The 22,149-nt window shown below is 36.3% G+C and overlaps 1 protein-coding gene and 1 non-coding gene across 5 annotated transcripts; one reads left to right on the top strand and one right to left on the bottom strand.

Annotated features, from left to right (window-relative positions):
* Positions 1-3,907: 3,907 nt before the first annotated feature.
* Positions 3,908-4,014, bottom strand: LOC130471146 (small nucleolar RNA R71). Its single transcript, XR_008931810.1, has one exon. It is a non-coding gene; the product is annotated as a small nucleolar RNA R71 (small nucleolar RNA).
* Positions 4,015-9,564: 5,550 nt separating this feature from the next.
* LOC110796599 (uncharacterized) lies at positions 9,565-15,025 on the top strand. 4 transcript variants are annotated; one of them, XM_056840208.1, is made up of 6 exons: positions 9,565-9,914; positions 11,895-12,188; positions 12,320-12,427; positions 14,019-14,126; positions 14,549-14,613; positions 14,835-15,025. In XM_056840208.1, exons 2-6 carry the CDS (start codon positions 12,174-12,176, stop codon positions 14,845-14,847), a joined length of 309 nt encoding a protein of 102 aa, XP_056696186.1. In that variant the 5' UTR covers positions 9,565-9,914; positions 11,895-12,173; the 3' UTR covers positions 14,848-15,025. The 4 variants fall into 4 exon arrangements, with proteins under 4 accessions (XP_056696186.1, XP_056696187.1, XP_056696185.1 ...); XM_056840209.1 differs by having other exon boundaries at positions 14,549-14,608; positions 14,726-14,970; XM_056840207.1 differs by having other exon boundaries at positions 9,576-9,914; positions 14,726-15,025.
* The last annotated feature ends 7,124 nt before the right edge of the window (positions 15,026-22,149 follow it).

Here is a 22,149-nt window from a genome sequence, read left to right as displayed (position 1 = left end):
GAATGGATGAATGCATAGATATTATTATTATGTATTGCAGGTATTGAAGGTGACTAGTATGGCCAAACTAGGATAGTTAAATACGGTTTGTGTACCGTTTTATCTTTGAATGTAAAGTTTTAAATATGGCATGCGTACCATTGACGTTTTGATGTAATAATTAGATTATTAGGTTCAAGTTCTTCAAGATTATTTAAAATTTAAAGTTAGCCTTTTGAATGGAGTTCAAGACGATGCCAAGCTAACAAGGTGAAGGGAAAATTGGATGTTTCAAGACCAAGTTTTTGGGCCAACTAGTTCACCAAAATAATTTATGCTATTATATATTGTTGAATGTATATTATGCATGAATGCGTTGTTTGTATGTTTGATTAAGGATTTAGTTCACTAAATAATCAAACTAACATAGAAACAACTAGTTCCAAGTAATTAAGTTTAAAATTGCCTTCCAAATCAAGCACTTATAATAATCTTAGAACCTAATGTGAGGGGGTAAAAAAAACATGACGGGGTGCCTCTAAAAATATATACAACCTTTATGACTTTTCGCCCCTGGATGTGACAAGCATATTAAGTAAATAGGAACTAACTGTGGGCGTTAGCCTCTTTTTTACTAGTCTGTAGGAGTCGCCATTAAGTTTTACAACGACATTGAAGAAAACTGACAAAACCCGGTTATCGTGATATGCCTGGAATGCAAACATATTTGACTCACAATAGCCATAGGTTCCCTTGTGATCCCGGATATGGAGATCCCTCAATGTACATCCAACGGAGCTAAGATTGAGAGTTGGGGGACGTTTACTAATACGGGGAGTGCCCAGCATTAGCCCACGCGGCGGTCCTTACTAGTTCAATGGGACGACGAAAGGGACATATGTTATGCTACATTACTAATCTGAATTGATCTTAATGCGCAGATATTTACAAAACAGTCGTCAAAAAGGTGATTAGATAGATTTAAGGAGCTTAGCAATAATCAGATTTGTCCAGAGATTATGTTATTCATCGTGATTAAATAACAGATTAAGTGAGAAGATTTATATGGTGATGAAAGCTGTAAAAATGTAGATTTCAGGTTACAGTACAGCGTAGGCTATACTGCGGTTCTCATGAACACTAACCAATTGACTTTGCTAGCTTTCCAACTTTCGAACCTTCCAGAAACTGACTGACTATGGGGTTGGATTCTGATGAGAGAGATTTTTGTCGCTCTTAGCCTAGGATTTCATTTCATTTTATTAGGAATTTAATTATTATTATTTTTACTTAGATTTATCATTTTTATTTCGTTTATCGCGTTTTTGCATTAATCGTAACATTACATCGTCTTGCGTATATTTTAGTCGTTTTTGCCCTAAATATGCCTTTTATGCTCATTTTCATTGTGTAAGGCCATTTGGAGTATTAACATGCTAAATAATGTGAATTTAGGCTTAGACGATGATTAAAATGATTTACGATTTGTAAAAATGTGATACGATTTAATAATGTGCTTTCCGATTTTAATAATATGCTATCCAATTTAAGTATGTGCTATACGATTCCCTAATGTGCTATACGATTCCCTAATGTGCTACACGATTTTTGTAACTTTGCTATACAATGCTTTGTTGTGTTAAGAGACGGAATGCAATATGCAACGAAAAGCCATTGTCGCGCTAGATGATGGGCAACGACAAAGCAATGTGCAGCGACAACCAAGCCACGAGCAAACAAGCTAGCAGCAGAAGCCTTGGCAGGTTGTGCGCCCATAAATACTCATTGCTCCTGCAATAATGCAATGCGTCCACACCAAAAGTCACCGCGCCCGCAGCCTCACCAAACTTGCACTCGAAAAGTTCCCGCGTTGGAGCCAGAATGTGGAGTTCTCGTGAAGTGCGCCCGCGCCGCCGGCTGCCTCGCCCACACCGGCAGTCGTATTTAAGCAGCAGAGCAACGATTTTTTTGGGGTCTCGATTATTAGATTTTTCAGAGGTGAGTCGAGCAGCGACGATTTAGGATAGATTTAGGATTGAGAATAACGAGAGATCAGATAAATTAGAAACTAGATTCGTAGCTTAGAATTTGAATTTTGTTTTCCAGATTCTGATTTTGTTCTTCGCATTGGAGTTCTTAGTTTCTGCTGTTTGGTTTCTTCTTTGGTTCGAGAAATATAGCAGCGGGCAGCAGTTTTGAGTAGATTAGAGAAGCTAGCATTTCGACTTTGTAGTTAGATTCTCAATTTTATGAATTACAATCACAAATTTCAGTTTCACTTTCTCTTTTAGTTTGAGTTTTGTTTTTCAATTTCCAGAATTTTGTTCTTCAATTTTGGGCCAATTTCGGTAATTCATGGTAAAATTCTAGCTCTTATCTTTAATTGTTTCCTTAATTCTTAAATTGCTTGATTAGTTTAGTTTATACTTGATTTCGTTGTTTGGGTTTAGATCGAATATTTTGATTGAATTTTATTGGATTTTGGCGTTGAATTTTCATGTTTGATTTAGTTGATTGAATTAGTTCGATTTGCTTAATTAGTTTTATGATTAGGATTCGTTTTAGTTTAATCTTAGTTTTAATCATGCTATTTGAATAGTCATAATCTAGAGATTAGGGTTGAAGCTTTGGATGTAGAATTGGGGATTTTGGAGATTATTTTGGGATTGGTTTTGTGATTAAATTGATTAATTGATGTTTGATTCCATGTCAAGTTGGTTTTTGGATTAGCTAACCTAAATTGCTAGAATATTGGAGTGTTTGGCTTTAAATTGGCGCGAGAGCATGATTCGTTGTTTGCATTACTTTGGCTTGATCGTTTGTTCATAATTTCCTCTTCGAGTCTTGATTGGAGTGATAGCTAGATTAGGGTTAGTTGACTAGTGCTTGTTGAAGCAGCAAATTGGTCATTTCATTCATTCATTAGTCATTGTCTATCATGAGAGGATCTTCGGAACTCCCAATTCAAATTCCATTGCTAATTCCCGAAATCTCTAGAGTTTATTTACTTGCGCATATTTCATACATTTTGATTTCAATAGCTTCAAAGTTACATACATAAATACTTTTCCGCTTGAGCTATCTTGTTAATACAATTAGTTTGAAAAATTAAACATCCATTCTCTTAGGATGATCCCGAACTTGCCTCCATAATCAATATAGTTGGTTAGTTAGGTGTTCTTATAAATATTGTTTGATTAGGTGTATTCGTATAACGACGCAAAAACCACTTACCAAAATGGCGCCGTTGCCGGGGAATGGTTGTTAGTTTTGAGTTTAGCCTTATTGTTGAGTCCAGTTTTACCATTTTAATTCTTGTTTTTAGTTTTGATAGTCATTGCTAACGTGTTTACTTAGTTGTTGTATGCACACTCGAGGCCGTACTCGCCATCGACCTCTCTTTCCTCTAGATAACGATTTAGAGAGGACCTTAAGGGGTTTACGAAGGATTCAAACTCGCTCTTCTAGAAACTATCGGTTTGCCTCTTTAAGAGTGATTCCATCCGAGATAGTCCCTTCAAGTCCTACGAGTTCAACGGATTCTACTAGTGAAGTCATGGTGCCACCGGTAAAGAATTTGGGTATTCCGGGGGCCTTCGAAGCCACAAGCGGCATTGAACCTCCAACCACAAATGCCAACAACTTCGAAATACGTCCGACATTGATTACTCTTGTGTAAAGCCACCCCTTTTGTGGCAAGGCTAGTGAGTCGCCCCACGAAGATCTTAAGAAATTTGAACACCAATGCGATACAATCAAGCACCACGGTGTTACTTCTGAGTATATTCGTCTTAAGTTTTTCCGGTTCTCTTTGCTTGAGAGAGCAAGTGATTGGCTTGACAAGGAGGTCAATACAAACTCTCTCAAGACGTGGAAAGAGGTTACAAGTGCTTTTCTAAGAAAATTCTACTCCCATGACAAGACCGCCGAGTATAGGCATAAGATCCAATCGTTTGAGCAAAATCGAGATGAGTCGTTGTTTGAGGTGTGGGATAGGTTCAAGGAATATTAAAGGGAATGTCAACATCACAGCATCCAAAAGTGGCTCCTTCTTCAAACATTCTACCTGGGACTTCGCCCGGCTTCTAAGACTAGTCTTGATGCGGGAGCGGGTGGTCCGATTATGAACACGACGGAGGATCAAATTGAGGAAATCATAGAGGATATAGTCAAAAACTACAAAGCATGGCATGTGGAGACAAGGAACTATGAGGTTAGAGGTTGTCAAGATGACGGACGAGGGACGACTTATGCATTAGAACAAGCAAATATCATAGAGAAGCTTACCCCCCGTCTTGAGAAGCTTGAGAATGCTCCATCTACACCGCCATCTCCATCTACAATTCCTTCACCATCGGCCACCCTTCTAACCAAAGGGAGGGGCAAGGTGAGTTCCTAAAACACTATGCTCCCCTAATACTTCTTTTTGTGATGTTTGTGGTGGGCATGATCATCTCCCCAATATGTGCCATTTATTGCAAAACGTGTTCTATGTTGAACATGTCCCTTCTTATGATAATGATTTTGATGTTGAGTATGCTAATGCCGTGAATAAAAGGAATAGGTATGATGGACCCCCAAATCCTAATTTCAATAGGCAACAAGGTCTTAGAGGTCCCCCTATTAATGCTTACCAAGGTAATTTCTACCAAGGCCAAGGCCAAGGCCAAGGAGGAGGGTTTGATCACCAAAATTGGGATAACTATAGGGGGCAAGTCTATCAAAGCCAAACTCCCTATGGCCAACCCTATGGTTATGGTAATCAACCCCAATACAATCAAGGTAGTTATAGCCCAACTCACCAAGGTGGAGGGGGCTACAATTACGGATATGGGAATAATAGAGGAACCTGTAGTGGAGGTTATCAAGTGAATCCGGGAAATCAATATGGAAGTTCTCAATATCCTCCTCCCGGATTCAATGGACCTAAGCCTTATAACACTCAATTTCCACCCACTTCACCCGGGTCTCATCATGCTCCTCTACCACTCCCCTCTCCCAAGTCTAACTTGGAGTCATTTGTGGGGGCGCAAGCCAAGAAAAATGTTGAATTTGAGGATGGATTCAAGCAATTCAATACTCGCTTAAAGATGATTGAGACCCAACTAGCTCAACTGGCTAGCGCCATAAATCAAAATCAATCCTACTCTAGTCTTCCACCTCAAGGGCATGAATACAATTGTGACAAAAAGTGGGAATGTTTTGAATGATGGTCCTACGTCTAGTGGTGTCTCTAATTCCAATGTGGGTGTTAAAGGGGTAGTAGGGGTCCTTGATGATGATGATGTAGATCATGTTGTGTCCCCAAAGGAGGTTGTGACGGATGATTCAAGGCCAAAGGAGGCCACTTCACTCCAACCTCTTGTTCCTAAGCTCCCCTTTCCCCAAAGATTTGCTAGACAAAGATTAGATGCCCATTTTGCTAAGTTTCTAGAAACGATAAGTAAGTTGCATGTCACCATCCCCTTTACGGACGCAATCAAGCAAATGCCTACCTACTCTCGATTCCTTAAGGAAATCTTGAGTGGAAAAAGGGATTGTGACGTAAAGGAGACGGTGAATCTCACCGAGAATTGTAGTGCCATTATTCTTAACCAAATGTCACCCAAACTCAAGGATCCGGGTAGTTTCTCTATCCCTTGTGCTATTAAGAAGCTTGAAATTGGCAATGCCTTGTGTGATTTGGATGCTAGTGTTAGTATAATGCCTTATTCGGTGTTCACTAAGCTTGAAGTTGGTGATCTTGTCCCAACCAACATTACATTGCAACTTGTCGACCGTTCGGTCAAATATGCTATTGGCAAGATTGAGGATGTACCCTTGAGAGTTGGAAAATTCGTGATCCCCGTCGATTTTGTTGTGCTTGATATTCGTGATCCCAGTTCATGTCCCAATTATTCTTGGTCGGCCTTTTTTGGCCACGGCGGGGGCCATTATTGATGATAAGCAATGGAAGATCACCTTGAAGGTTGGGGAGAATAGTTTAGTTTTTTATTTGAATCAAACCATGAATTATCCTTGTTCTTCTAATGAAAATTGCTTTTTTGTTGACTCTTTTGATCCCATTGTGCATGAAATGCCTGAGAAATTGCTCATTACTAATGATCCCCTTGAGCTTTCTATTTTGAATAGAGAAGGCTTAGGAGATGTGGGGATTGAAATGGCCAACTACAAGGAGCTATTGGATTCTTCCCCACCTTGTGCTCAATCCGAGCAATATTTGGTTGTGCTTGACCGGGAATAAGTTTTAGATGATCTTAAGTGTCGAAATGGTAAGGAAGCTCCCAAGGTAGAGCTCAAACCTCTACCTTCGAGCTTGAGGTATGTTTTTCTTGGCCCAAACTCTTCTTATCCCGTTATTGTGAATGCTAAATTGGATGATGAGCAAGTCTTCAAGCTCACTAATGTATTAAAACGTCTTCAAAGTGCTTTGGGCTACACCATTGGTGATTTTAAAGGTGTTTTCCCGACACTTTGTATGCGCCGTATTGAGTTTGAGGACAATGCTATCCCTCATCGTGAAAGGCAACGAAAGCTTAACCCACCTATGGGTGAGGTGGTTAAGAAGGAGATAGTGAAGCTCTTGGCGGCCGGAGTCATCTATCCCATTCCAAATAGTATATGGGTGTCCCCGGTCCATGTTGTGCCAAAGAAGGGTGGGATGACGGTAGTCACCCATGCTCGTGGGGAGCTTATTTCCACCCGGACGGTGACCGGATGGAGAATGTGCATTGACTACCGCCGCCTCAACTCATCTACCAAGAAAGATCACTTCCCATTTGAAGGAAATAACGCCCTTGGTCCAAGTTTTCATTTAATGCATTTGATGCTAAGTCTAATAAATGCGGTTCGGTATTAATTAAGCAAGTTAATTATTCAGTGAGATCAAGTGATCTGAATGCCTAGCTAGAGGCCGCTTCAGCTCAAGTGGAATTAATATAATTAATGCCACAACTTACTCTTGACTGAACCCGTAGGGTCACACAAATAGTACGTGAGCGGATCAAGTATTTAGTTGAATATTATATTTAATATATACTCTAATTATGGATATTCAGAAATGACGGATGTTGGTTTCAGTGGGAGCTAAACAAACTATCAAAAAGGCAAAGAAAGAATATTTGTCTGAAATGAAGATATTACCGGAAACGAAAATATGGTTCATAACGGAAATATAAATATTATCGAAGTCGAAGATATTGTCGGAAATGGAAATATGTTTCGTATCGGAAATATTAATCGGAAATGGAAATATTGAATCGGAAATATTACCGAAAACGGAAATAGATTAAGCATAAATTACGTTTGTAGCGTGTTTTCCCCTTAGTTCAACGAACACGAACAACTCCAAATGTCGTTCCTCTAGTTGGTTCACCGACACGCTCAGATCCTTATGAGATTGAGGGCTTAGATCTCCTTCAAGATGTTTGCTTTTTTGGAAGAACACTCTAATGGAGGCACAAAGAGAATTATGGTTCTCTATATCCTTAGGTTAGAATAGGAAATTAGGTTAAGTTAGAAAACATGTAGAATTAGTTATTAAAATACCCTATCAAGCAATAAAGCCAACCGACCAAAGCTAGGAGCTTCGACCGGCCAGCAGGCGCACAACCATAGCACACAACGCAGTGAGCATACGCGCTGCGCCCATGGGCCTTGCGCCTCGTGTGCTTGGCTCGTGGGTTTTCTTTCGTGTTTGCGATTAAATTATCCTTCGACAATTTATTTATCGTTTCGTACTTTGACGATTCAATGTCGTACGATACGATTATTCGTTTCGCCTAACTTACGAATATACACAACATGATATATGATTTCACGATCCAATGTTAAATCGTATATTTATGTTTTCCGAACTAATTTCTCGAAAAACTATTAAATGAATTTCCGATTCATTTAATCCGGTGATCTGTTACATGCCAATGGTGTGACCTTATAGGTTCAGTCAAGAGTAAGATGTGAGCCTAATTAGGATTAGAACTCACTGATCGGAAGCATTGCTCCAGCCAGCTATTCAGATCACTTGATCTCACTGAATTAATTGTTCGTAATTAATCTGAACCTTTGGTATTAGGCTAATGCACATTGGGTGAAGGACACATTTCCTTGAGGATATATTGCCTTCCCTTTATGTTCGAAATCGAGGTTCGGGGTTTTAGGTAAATTTTGATGTCAAATGCCGACGCGTGGTTAAGTGGGTTATGGAGGGAGGTATGGTCCTTGGTTTTTCGCGGGGAGGTATGTTTCTGGGTTTTTCGCAGGGAGATTGCAATTGTTGTTGGGGAGGAAAAATGAGAAGCATATTGGTATTGATGTTGAGGGATATGGGTGGGGTTTTTGTGTGGAAGAGGTTATGAGCTGGTACGATTGGGTGGCTAGGGAGGTGGTCTGAATGTGTTTTCGATTAAGGTGAGGGTAGGTTGGAGTGGTTTAGTGGATGGGGTGAGGTTGAGGGCGAGCAATGTTGTGGTTTGGTGTATGGGGAGGAAAGAGTCCTTTACGGGTGATGTGGGTGGGTAAAGATGGTGATAGAGGGGAGATGATGGTGGGTTCGAGCCGGGTTCGCAATTTGCAAAAGAACCCGGCCCGCAAAAGGACTCGCAATTTGGTCGGCAGGCCAAAAATTTGTGCCCAAACCCGCTATTTTCGGGCCTAAAATACCGGCCTTTTCGGGCCGGGCCAAATTTATAACTAAAAAGTGTAGTTTTGTGTTTCCCAAACCCGCCCAAGAAATTATAAAATACCGGGCGGGAAAATTCTGCCCAAACATGCAAAAAATTTAGGCGGGCCGGGTCGGGCTCGTCTTGATCAGGTCTAATTCTTTTTGAAAAACAAAAGAAGTAAGGAATATTTTAAAAAATATTAAAAATTAAACAACCAATTATAACGTGACACGTGCCATTTTAATGTTGCACTAACAATACACGTCATAAAATGTACTTGTTGCAGTCGGGTCATTTTCAGTTCAATCCGTGGATTATGGACCGTGATGCACATAGAGCATGGTGCACAAAAAGAACATATGTGTATAAGCAAAAGAACATGACACTACGGCAAAAGAACATGCGATATAATATTTCACTTTTTTTGTTATAAAAATAATATATTATTTTACTACTCCCTCCGTCCCGGAATACTTGACCTGTTTTCCTTATCGGACCGTCCCTTAATATTTGACCTGTTTCTAAAAATGGAAATATTCTAACAATATTATATTATTTCTCACTCCCCCCTATTAACCCACCTACCCCGTACTCCATACAAAAAATAATTAAAAATTCAACCCCTACTCTCCCCCAACCCCACCTCTTAACCCACCTCCCACTAACTGCATTAAAATAATACCCCACTATCAACTACTACCTATTAAATTAAATAAGTCAATTTAAGTCCCTTAAACTCTGTGCCGGTCAAACCGGGTCGAGTATTCCGGGACGGAGGGAGTATTTATTAAAAACCTAAATAAAAAAAATACTCATATTCTTTTCTCGTAATCAGATATTCTTTCAATTATATACTATTGTTCTTAAGTTCTACGTGCACCATACACCGATTTTATCAATTTTTTCTAAAATTAACAATCAGATCATCTCAGATGGGGCAACAAATCCCAAATCATAAACTTCGGCATTTTGACTTCCTGACCCCCCGTCAAAAAAAAAAAAAAAAAGACTTCCTGGCCCAGGAAGATATCACCGCGGCGACGACAATCGCCGTTTAAAACCTGACGTAGTTACGACGACACAGTCTTCGACCGAGGCATTACCAATTTACCATCTTCGCACTACATTCGTTTACATATGCCGGTGACAAAAAATGGAGTAGGTCAGCTTCTCCGTCGCGCAGTTGCTTAGATTAACAATGGCGATGTTAGCGTTACAGCGCGCCGCCCGAAGCATGCACATCGCTGCCGCAGATGCACCACGCCTCACCAGGTTCTCCCTCCGTCCACCTAAGTCTGTAAGCAAGCTATTTGTTCCCTTTCTTCATTTTCAAGCTTAAAGTTTTAAATTGTTCTACAGTTTTGTCATCGTTGATTTTCTATGAATGCCAGATTTCAACCAATTTTGTTCCATAATTCATATTATGCTAATTCAGAATTTTATAAACTTTTTGTTTCTTGTTAGTTTTAGTTCTTACTAGTATTTTAGATACATTTGTTAGGGTTTAAGATTATGCAGCGTGTATTTATGGGGAGATATAAATGAACTATGTATTTAGAGAACTGATAGGTAACAATTCACATACTTGTCCTGTAATATTCATATAATTGAGTCTCTTTGATAGTGTGTTGTAAAGAGCACATGAAATACGGTTTGCGCCCTGGATTGGGCAATGCTTAGGATGCTGCGATTGTGATGCATGTTGATATGGTGGAGATGTATTTGTTGCTCAAGTTTTATATTGGGAAAGGGAAGGGTTCTTGGCTACCTGCATTCATTTGTTGGAGAATGTTTGAAAATGGAAACAACCTATTCCTGTCTGCCTCTTGTGTGTACGCTACAGAAAGCTTCCGTGTCTACTTTCTATGTTGATGATGCCGGGATTTTCACTTAAGGAGACCTCCTCATGATGCCATGATTCTATGGAAATAGAGAGACATACTTTAATTCTTTGAGGTGGATGATTCTACCATGTGGAGGGTGGTTGGATTGTCTGGGACCTTTTTGTTTTAGTCTGTTTTGCGTTACTTAATCTTATCTCTTTGGTATCAGACTTTTCCAATACCCAATCTCATTTTGAAGAATGACGTTCCCCTTAAGATGAAGGATTTTATATTGACTTTGGCGTTTGGTAGGATTGATACAAATAGAATCCTCCAAAAGCAAAGATCAAGTCACTGAGGTTGGCTATCCCACCTCATATCCGTGGCTGTACTGAGTTAATAGTGTATCTTCTTGGCATGCTTTTCATCAATGTTAAGTGATGTGCTATGTTTAATGGAGGTTGTTTTTTATGGGAAGTCTTGGGTTTGTCTCTTAACTCTCTTTATTATTTTGGATTGATGTTGGATGCTCTTTGTGGGGTTCGGAAAGACAATGGAGAAGAAGTTGATTTGATTCAGTGCTTTCAGGAAAATCTTGTAGCATGTGGTTAGAATGGAAATTCTGCACATCCTTTGGTAGCCACCTTGTTATGCAATTTGCAACTGGATCAATAAATTTATTTTAACATTCTTGTGGGCTAAGCTATCTAAGGCTTTGAAGAATTACTTGGCTGCAGAGATTTAAAGGAACTAGGTATTTTTTTTGACAGTTAAAGGAACTAGGTCAATCGTATATAAAGTAGAGAGTTGAAATAATCTCTTTCTCATATAAATAGTCGAAATATGTAGAGATTATGGGGCGGAATGTATTCTCCTCATACAATCTACTGTAGAGATTTTATTTTGCAAGGGATCTAGATGAAACTTTGTACGTATTTGGTTAGCTAATTATGAGGAGTAGATTTGGAATTGGTAGCTAATACCTAGACATGGTTTTTGCTCACAATTTCTTTTATATATGTTTTAACTCGGGTATACGACCTAATCTCATTTCCCCAGTTTCTTACTCCTCACCCTTCCACCACCCTTTGCTATGGGGTAATGTGAAAGACCAAACCATCACCAAGACCAACACCCAACTTTAACTTATCTTTCTGCTCGAGATCATCACCATCAGAAGTACCAAGGCCCCTGTTTTTGGCTTACTTCAGACAAAATAAGTTTTTTTAGAGGAAATTTTGATATTATCGGTCCTAACTATGGCCGATTTACTTTGAAAAGTCCCAACTTTTGATTATCTCAGAGTGGCCAACTATAGAGAGTCCTTTCCAAAAATAGTTCATTAGTTAAAATTAAGTGCTATATAAATTAATTAAGACTCATATCTCTCATGTAATAATCGTATTTTTTTAATTGTCTAAATGTCTAGTTTGGCCACGGTGGCGCTAGTCTGCTAGGTCAGCATATCTGTGATAACTGACATGGTTGTAAATGGATGGAGAAAGCTCACTTGCTAGATCTGCCTATCTGTGATCACTTATCTTTGAAGCTATGGTCTGAGAGGTGGGGGTGTCTAGGCACTGTAGTACCCTGATGACTGCTGCTGGTGTGGGGTGATGGGGTTGGTGATAAAGGGAAGAGAGGATAAGGAATGGCTGAGGTGAGGGAAATGGTTTTGGTGGATTTATGAAATGAACCAAACAAGGTTATGGAAGGGGAAATGGTAAATTCATTCCATTCTCTTTCTTCTCTGAATCCATGACGTTTCATTCTTTTTGAAGTTGGACTAACAGCTTCATCATCTTGATGTTTACCTGTACAATAACTTGAACTTAAAGCTTGAATCTGTATCAGTTGCAAGGGTGCACAAAGTTATTAAATGTTCATATCAACTACCGATGTGATGACATCTTATTGCGGACGTGTCAGACTATCATTTGTGTTATCCGGTGGCTTGAGAAGGTGTAACTTTGCTGTGGTTATTTAATGATTCAATTTTACCAACTTAATTACCGAGTTCTTATAATACGGCATGCTTGATTTTCTTTTTCTTGTTATTAGTTATTAACTTATTACAGTAAAAAGTCTCTTTTGAATCTGGACTGATTTGGTAATCTTGATTGTATATTGGTATCCCTACTTCGTGCTGTTTGAGTAATCTTCTTCTCCAGTTCTTATCATTTGGAACAGGCTAGCTGCACGCCCACATCCAAGTCCCTTAAACCCTTCGTTCTTTCTTTTTGGGTATTTTTCAAATTGATACAGGACTATTGTTTATAGTAACTGATCAACTTCATTTATTACGAGGAAATATTTTCATGAAACAGTCATAATCCTAATTGCCAAAGAAGGTTTTGAGCTGTGAGATTTGCTACCGTGTATTGGCCTGAATCAACTTTGCTCAGATCTATAAATATGACTTGCTGTAAATGTAGAAGCATGCATTGCAGGAATTCATCCTTATCACCAAGTTGAAGACCTTAGAGTTTAGTTTCCTTCTAATATTAGTTCATGGCATGTCATTAAAACCTTGTTCTCCTCTGCTTATATTACTAATATTAGTAATATATGTTTCTCTGTGTATAATTACATATACCAGATCATTATTGGATTTTCTTCAGCATGATGGTGAACATGTCATAATTCTTCAGACTTCAACTACATTTTCCTCATAACAAACACCTTTTGTTTGTAGAAATACTTGAGCATTTCTCTCAGTATTTATTCATAGCTCAGTGTTGAGCATAGCTGTGTAGCTTATGCTTACTTTTAATTGTACTAATCTTAAGAATCTAAAACATAGATAATGTTTGCTACAGATTGTATTATTCTTATGTATATTTTGCAAAATCTTTAATTAATGTAGCTCATGCAAAAACCTTGCAGCTGTGATCGTGATCTTAGTATTGGTTAATGCTACGTGTTGCTGTTGTGCAGTTTAGGATGGACGTATTGAAATAATTCATCATGTGCAATTTGAGTGTTTCAGATTTTTCCAATACCTTAACCTGTTACTTTGTGTGGGAATGAGCGTTTCTGAACATGTACAGTGACATCCGTATTTGTCTTAACTGTGAATTTCAACAGTTGTGTGACGGATGGTTTGTAACTGCTGATGCAGTTACTACAAGTGGAAAACGTCCTTTAACGGATGTCAATCGTGTCATGGTGTGATTTTAAAACGTGTGTTACAAAAAGGTTTTGAAGAACAAGTTGAATCTTTTATTGAACAAGCTTTACTTGATACAAGTCACACAATGGCATCTATTTAATTTCATTAGTAATGCTATTTGCTTATCTAGTTATCTAGTCCATTGCGTCAGTCACATATGCAAAGTAGTTGTTATAAATTTATGACAGCAGATAGGATATCCATTTGTTGCTGTTAGATATTACTTACCATTGTTACAATGATTGGCTTAGGTCAGTGCTATTAACTTCAGAATATTATTTGTGTTAACAACCGTAGGCTGTCTTTTATGTAGCATATGTGCATTTTCATCTTAGAATCGTACAGCTGTGACTTAATTGATACTGGGATATTCCATTTCAGGTGGAGGTGGAATTTGCTGATGGCCGTGCATTCAACCTATCAGCTGAGTTTCTGAGAGTATACAGCCCAGCTGCAGATAGCAAGATCCGCTCCATTGGGGGTGAAAAGGTTGAATTTTTGTGTTATTCTTTCCTGTCTCTAGTTTCTTGGTAACCCTTTTGAATTTTCAGTTCCCATTGAGGTTTTATAGATGGCTACATTATTCAGTTATTCACCAAAGTGGAACTGCTTACCGAAACAGTATTGTTAATGTTTTATGTTAGTTGGTCACTTGTAACCTTAGCAGAATTGCACAATATTGCGTTTGTTCTTGCTTTCTGTTAGAGAATGTAACCAAACATAATTTCTGATGTTAAAAAAAAGTTCCCTAGCTAGAAAGGGGCTTGTGTTTTAAGATACATAGATGAGAAGAAAGATGTCGACTTTGGAGACAATTGATGACCAAATTGAGCTGTTCTAGTAACCAAGTGAACTTTCGCTTGAAATCATCACAAGTTAAATTAGTGTTTTCTTTTGCTGCTCTCATGCAGGTAATATTTGGTCGGCGTCATGTAGGGATCATGTCTGCAGAACCTGTAGGGAATTATGGGGTGAGGTACGTGTAGATATTTACGATCCTAAGCTGATAGAGTATCTTATTCTGTTAGTGAATGAAAGCCTATTTGTAAAGTCTTCATCTACATGTTTTGAATGTGTCCACTGTCCAGGTTGCTCTTTGATGATTTGCATAAAACAGGAATATACACATGGAACTATTTCTTTTACCTTGGCTCTAACAAGTTTACTCTCATGAGAAATTATATCAAAATGTTGCAGAAACATGACCTGAGCCGGGATCCCAAAAGGCCATAATAGGAAGTAGGAGGTATGCTAGGCTCTTTTTGCAAAAACAGAACATGTGTATGGCCATCCAAAACAATGTTTCAATTTAGAATTTTGATGTTGTTTACAATTGAAGAGAATTTTCTAAACTGATTCAAATATATAAGAAATAACGTATTCATTCATGTGGGTCTTGTTTAATTTGTTTATTTTAAGAATATCAAATATTCATATTTTGAACTAATGTAATATAGACATAAAAATTGTATAAAATGTGCATGGCAAATGTTAAAAAAATGATAAACCTCTGAATTAATGTGACAGAATTAATGTGACAAGAAACACACGTCGTTCTTATGATACTTGTATACTCCGTATAACTCTATTGTTACAACATACAAGTCTACAACATGGATGTTGTGAAGGCTTGCTGTTTAAACACGTACGCATCTAGGAGTAAAATGACGCTCCGGTGTCGGTTATGAATTATATATACACAAGTATAATTGTATAAACAAGAAACAGTGTAGAATTGTAGATAATTTCAAATAAACTATGGAATTGAGTAATGTCTGAGGTGGTGTTTTTTGTATGATAATTGGAAATTGGAAGGATTTTATTTGCACAATCCAACCATGAATCATGCAAACCTTGACAGTTGTGTACACCTCATATAAGTTTTTGTATTCCTTTCTTCTGTTTGATGTTTACCGTTTCAATAACATACCTTTAAAACAAGTTTAGATGAGTAACAAGCTTAATGAACTAGCTAGTTGTAGTTATAACATATAGTGTTAATCAAATTGAACAACCTTACTAAATAAATAAGATCATGCGTAACAAATTATGGTATCTAATAGAATATTAAGATATTGGGCACTTTCATACAACGAGTATAGCTCAAGGATATGATTATCCCTGTAATTTCATACTCCCTAATTATTAGTTCGTTCAAGTTGTTATGGTTTTCTTATGTCCACACAATCTGTAACGAATTTAATGAACTCCACGTACTTCTAATATTTAAGAAATATATTTTTTATTTGAATTGTCGTTAAGTTCGTTAAATAACTTAAAAATCGTTATTGTTGCCTGTTAACCTTACGCGCGTTGTATTTTGTGAAAATTGGTCGTATGGTTTTCTTATGCCGATAAAATCTGTAACGAATTTATCGAACTTAACATACTCATAATTATCAAAAAAAAAAAAAAAAACAAACTCAACATACTCATAATATCTAATAACTAGATTTATTATTTTGTTTAAACGTCAAGTTTTTTAGATACCTTTAAAAAAAATCGTTATTCTATTAACCTTTTGCCTGTTGTACGTATTTTGTGAAAATTGGTGTTTACACGTACTTTTCTTTGTCAACAAAATCTGTAACGAATTTACCAAACCCAACGTATTCCTAATACCTAATATCTAATAAATATATTTATTATTTTATCAGTCGTTAAGTTCGTTAGATACCTTAAAAGTTGGTTATTTTTTCCAATTAACCTTATGCGGGTTGTATTTTGTGAAAATTATTTTCCCATCTTTTTTCTGCTAATCATCTACCTCAACCAAAGTTCAACCCCCCAAAAAAAACTACAACAACCAAACTTATACGCCATAGTATCAAAAAAACCTTACTCCGTACTGATGTACTAAAAATGAAACCCCTCTTCTTTAAATAAAATAAAACACACATGAATTTCACTGAAGTCTATAATAAAACTAACAATAATAAAAAAGTTAATAATTGACCAAAGTTTGAAACAAATAATGATGCATCATTCTGAATAGAAACTTATAACGCTTGAACAAATACAACAAACAAAAACAAAATGGTTTGGGAAAAACATGAAAAAGTAAGTTAAATAAAAATATATTAAAATACATTCTCAAATAATACTAAAAATCAATTGAAAAATTAAACAAATTATTTAAGATAACATATCATTTAAAAAACTAAGATTAAACCATTAAATTTAAAAACAACAACATTAAAAAAAAACCATCATAATTGTCATCCTAGAACAAGTATATTAAAAAAAATGACACAACAAAAGAAGATAGTAATTGATGTTCCCAAACAATATAATAGAGATATCCCTAAAATGAAAATCCTAATTTCAACTCAAGTTCTTTATCAGAAAGAGTTTGACAAAAAGACACAATATTTTGAACATCTCCAACAGTATTGAGGAGTTTGCCAAGATTGTTACCAGCAAGCTTCAAATACATGGCATACTCCTTGAACCAGAGAAGCTGACGAGATGGTCCGGGTCTGGAAGGAGCAATAGGTAAAGGAAGACGACGTGGTCTTCCTCGAGGACGAGGAGCATCAACAATCCTTCCAACTCTAAGGGTTAGATCTACTAATGGAGCATCAGCTGCAGGTTTACCTCTCCTACGAGGGGCTGAAACCTTGTCTAAATATGCCTTGAGTGATTCTGGCATATTTGGTGGGGTAAATGTCATCCGCGGTGGTTCCTCAAGCTTGTTGTTGGCTGGCTTTTTCAGGTTTGCAGCAGCATTATGTAGTTTCAGATGGAAGGTTAAATCTTTTTTTAGTTTGAACCTTTCACCACATTTTTTACACAAATTAAAATAGGCATGATCACTAATAGTAATAGGCATGATGATGTCTGCGGCTGGCTTTTTACCATGAACGCGAGAGTTCACTTCCTCTCCATGTTCCACACCTGACCGGCCCGTGCTGTCAAGGGAATGTGACTTACATCCCATTTCTGGAACTCGCCTGCGTACTCTAATCCACGCCATGCTGCATGAAAATTTAAATTAAAGACAACTTTTTTTTTTTTTTTTTTTTCTACTTCACTATGCAAAGTAGGAGATAATTGGACTGAATGAAATTAGGTGGGATTAAATGACTTTATATAATGGGAGTCAAGAAGAATTGATGATTCCAGAACACCAAATTAAAGCAAATTAATTTTGATTTGTTGCCATTTTTTGTGAAACGGTACAAATGAAGGAATACACGTTTCCAATCGATCACACACGAAATACACAAGAATGTAAAATCATTTTTGGTAGTGAGTAGATTGTTTTTAGACCATAAACAAATCAACGAATACGTATTTGTTTCCTTCTCAATTTAATTTGATTGCTTTTTTGTTGGCAAAAATGGTAGGAAATCATTTCTTTCCATTTTTTAGCGGATCGGATCTTGTATAAAACAGGTGTATTATCGTAAGTGTAGGATATTTTTATAGCCACTTAAAATTATACTATAAAAGTCAACCAATTATTGTGAACTTGAATATAAATATATAGTAGTTATTAGGGGTGACAAATCGGATCAACGGGTCGAGTTTGAGTCGGGTTCATTGTATTCGGGTTGAGAAGGATCATATTAGAACGACTTTATTTGGCTAATGGATCGGATCAGATAGGGTTTAAAACTTAACGGACTGGATCGGGTCATATTTTTTATGCACAGATTCGTATCGGGTCGAGTTGTATACGGGTCAGATTGTAGTCAAGACGTTGATTCGGATCAGATCGGGTTGGAACCTGATGGATTGTTAACGGCTTTAGCCGGATTGTAACGAGTTCGGGTTCATATCGGGTCTGAGTAATATCGGATCGGACTAATATCTGATATGATTCATATCGGATTAGACTAATATTTGATATGATTCATATCCAATCGGATTACTCGGGTAGTGGACGGAAACAGGTTGGATTGAAACGAATTTAGTTGGGTTACATCTTATTTAGGTTCATATCTGTTTCGGGTTCTTATCGGGTTAATCCGGTGGCGGGTTGTATTCCTGGTCAGGTCAATTCGGTTCCAAATTAATTACTTCCTCTGATTTTTAATACTCGCAACGTTTGTTTAATTTACACTATTCACATTTTCAATTTTGACTATTGTTGGTGATTTATATATAAAATAAAACATAATCATGTAGGATCTTGTTAGATTCGTCTCAATTTGTATTTTCAAAATATTAACTTTTTTTAATTTTTGTTTAAAGAGAATTAAAAATATTAATGATTAAAGTTGTGCATAGGCATGCGTTAAAGTGACAAACGTTGCAAATATTAAAAATCGGAGGAAGTATATAATTATAGGATTAAAAAAACAATAACTAGATTTTAAAAGTATTAAAAATTTATGATCAGTCATATAAGTTATTAAGTATCTTGTATATAACTTAGCTTAATAATCGATAACGATGAACTAATAACTACTCCCTCCGTATTTAACAAAAAGATACACTTTCCATAATCGGTTGTATTTAATAAAAGATACATTTTTCTTTTCAGGCATATCATGGTCCCCACTTCCAATTATATTAATGTTTTTCTTCCTCTTGTGGTCCCTACACTTACTCACATCATCTTTTTAGTACAACTAATAATTCACCTACTATCCCACTTTCATCTTATTTTAATAAATTCAACTCACCCTCCTAAAACTACATGCCGATCAAACTGTATCTTTTAATAAAATACGGAGGAAGTAAAAAAGTTTATTAAATCGTACTAACAAATCATTTATTAATGAAATAATAAAGTAATAATTAACGAGTATGATTTGTAATGAATTAAAAAGTATAATATCTATATGTGATTATTTTAACAAACTAATAATAAGTTGTAGATTGACAATGATAACCAGTTCAAACTAAAATTTTATAAGGCTATAAATATAGAAGAATAAATATATAATTACATAATTTTATAACTACGTGGTCCTGAACGGTTCGGGTTAAACGAGTTCGGATAGGAATCAGATCAGATTAAACGGGTCACACATTGAAACGATTCAGATTAAACGGGTCACGTGTTGAAACGGTTTGGATTAAACGGGTCCCAAATTACAAAATGGTCAGATTAAACAGATTTTCCTTGGGTTGAAACAGATCAGATCATAAGCGGGTTTTGTATCTCTTCAGTTTGGATTAAACGGATATGGATTGTCACGGGCCGGTCTATTAAAATAGTTGGATCAATATTAATGGGTTGGGTCGGATTCCGGTTGAATATAATCGAATCGGATTCTAGCGGGGTCTAAACAGTTTGGATTCTAAACAGTCTCACAAACCCATCGGGTTCAATGGGTCGGATTGAGAATTGACCACCGCGTCCCAAGTGCTAGTTTGATGGTCCTTGAGGGAATAGTACCATTTCTGACAGATTGGTTCCAAGGACATAGGGAATACCACAGGGTAGAGGCTATATATGATCGACTCCTTTGATTGTCATGGTGGCTCTGAAGTTCTTGAGATGGCACTTGGGATTGTCGGTTGACTTGAATTTTGGAATATCATTGGCAGAGAATTTGTCCGGCAAATTAGCCTGACAAATTATATTATTTTAAATCATATTATATTTTTGTTCTCAGAGTTCATGCCAAATTTATTATGTTTAACGTTTTTTGTCACTCTATCTCCAAATAATAAATACCGTAAATCTAATATATATAAGGAGATATATTTGCCGAGTTATTAGAGCGCCACGTAGGAAATCTAATTATTTCGGCAAATAAAAAATAAGATTTCTAATTTATTTTTGAATTAAAAAATGTCAAGTGTCGCGTAGATAAATAATCAGGTATCACTTATACTCCCTCCGTCCCGGAATACTCGACCCGGTTTGACCGACACAGAGTTTAAGGGACTTGAATTGACTTATTTAATTTAATAGGTAGTAGTTGATAGTGGGTATTATTTTAATGTAGTTAGTGGGAGGTGGGTTAAGAGGTGGGGTTGGGGAAGAGTAGGGGTTGAATTTTTAATTATTTTTTGTATGGAGTAGGGGGTAGGTGGGTTAATAGGGGTGGAGTGAGAAATAATATAATATTGTTGGAATATTTCCATTTTTAGAAACAGGTCAAGTAATCAGGGACGACCCGATAAGGAAAACAGGTCAAGTATTCCGGGACGGAGGGAGTATATTTTAATTAATTACTAACATATACAACTCCACCCAAAATCAAACACTCTAATAATAAAAAATAAAAATCAAACACTCTGATAATTTAAAAAAAAATCTAAAGTAAAATTTAATCCAAAATCAAACACGCATTCTCCGCACAAATAAAATTCAATCCAAAATCAAACACTAATCCAATATTATAGCGCCACGTAGGAAATCTAATGGTTTCGGCCAATGAAAAATAAGATTTCTATATTATTTTTGAATTAAAAACGTTGAGTGCCACATAGATAAATAATTAGGTGTCACGTAGATATTTTAGTTAATTAAATAATACTGTAATATATAAAACTTCATCCAAAATCAAACATTCTAATAATTAAAAAATAATTCTAAAATAAAATTCAATTCAAAATCAAACACTAATCTAATATCTTTAATTAAAGCGGACATATTTTCTCAGTTATTAGAGCGTCACGCACGAAATCATTAGATTTCTGCCAGAAATAAGATTTATAATGTATTTTAGAATTAGAAAATGCTTTCAAAATCATTAGATTTCGGCCAATGAGAAATAAGATTTTTAATCTACTTTAGAATTAAAAAAATGTTTGTGCCATGTAGATAAATAAACAGGTGTCATGTACATATTTTAACTAATTAAATACTAATAAAACTCTAATAAATAAATAATATATCTAATAAAACTCTACACACAAGAGTGTTCCATCCATAATCACACACAAATCTAATATCTATCTAACTATATACGGAGTGTATAAAAGATTAACTTTTGAATAGCACAAAGAGCGCCACCTCGGATTTTTTTTTTTATGATCAATAAAAGATATTAAGAAAGGATTATAACGCTACTACAATTCTTATTTGATATGAAATAATAATATATAGAATCATATTACTATGGGACTCTTTTTACTTCCCTTTATAAATGAGGTCGTCATGACCTCACCAGCCTCCAAAGGCGGTCTAAACAATGAGATTTTGTTTAGCGTGGAGTGCAAAATAAGTTATGTATATAAACCTTTAGCAAAGTTGTGTGTTTTCCTTTTTCAAATAGTATGGATATTTACTTTTAATTCGTTCATCATCCCTCTATTAATGATCGCGAAGGAATTACATTAATGTTTCAAACAATGAGATTAATGTTTTGTTTCAAATTGTGCATAGAAGAGGTGTGTAGTTTCGTTTCAAAAAGTAGTAACCTGTGTTTTTTGGATATTGTGAACTAATTAGAGTAGCTTTTATTGCTTCCTTAGTTAATAAGTGTTGTATGTTGTTACTTTATAGATTAGGGACACACTGAACACTGAATATATACTACAAAAGAAAACATACTATTGATAGTACTACGTAATTGTTTTTAAGTGGTCAGTAGGTAGATATTTT

The sequence above is a fragment of the Spinacia oleracea genome, chromosome 3 (assembly GCF_020520425.1).
Source record: "Spinacia oleracea cultivar Varoflay chromosome 3, BTI_SOV_V1, whole genome shotgun sequence".
Taxonomy (NCBI): Eukaryota; Viridiplantae; Streptophyta; class Magnoliopsida; order Caryophyllales; family Amaranthaceae; genus Spinacia; species Spinacia oleracea.
The sequence above is the reverse complement of the archived record's forward strand: the minus strand, read 5'-3'. Positions and strand labels throughout refer to the sequence as shown.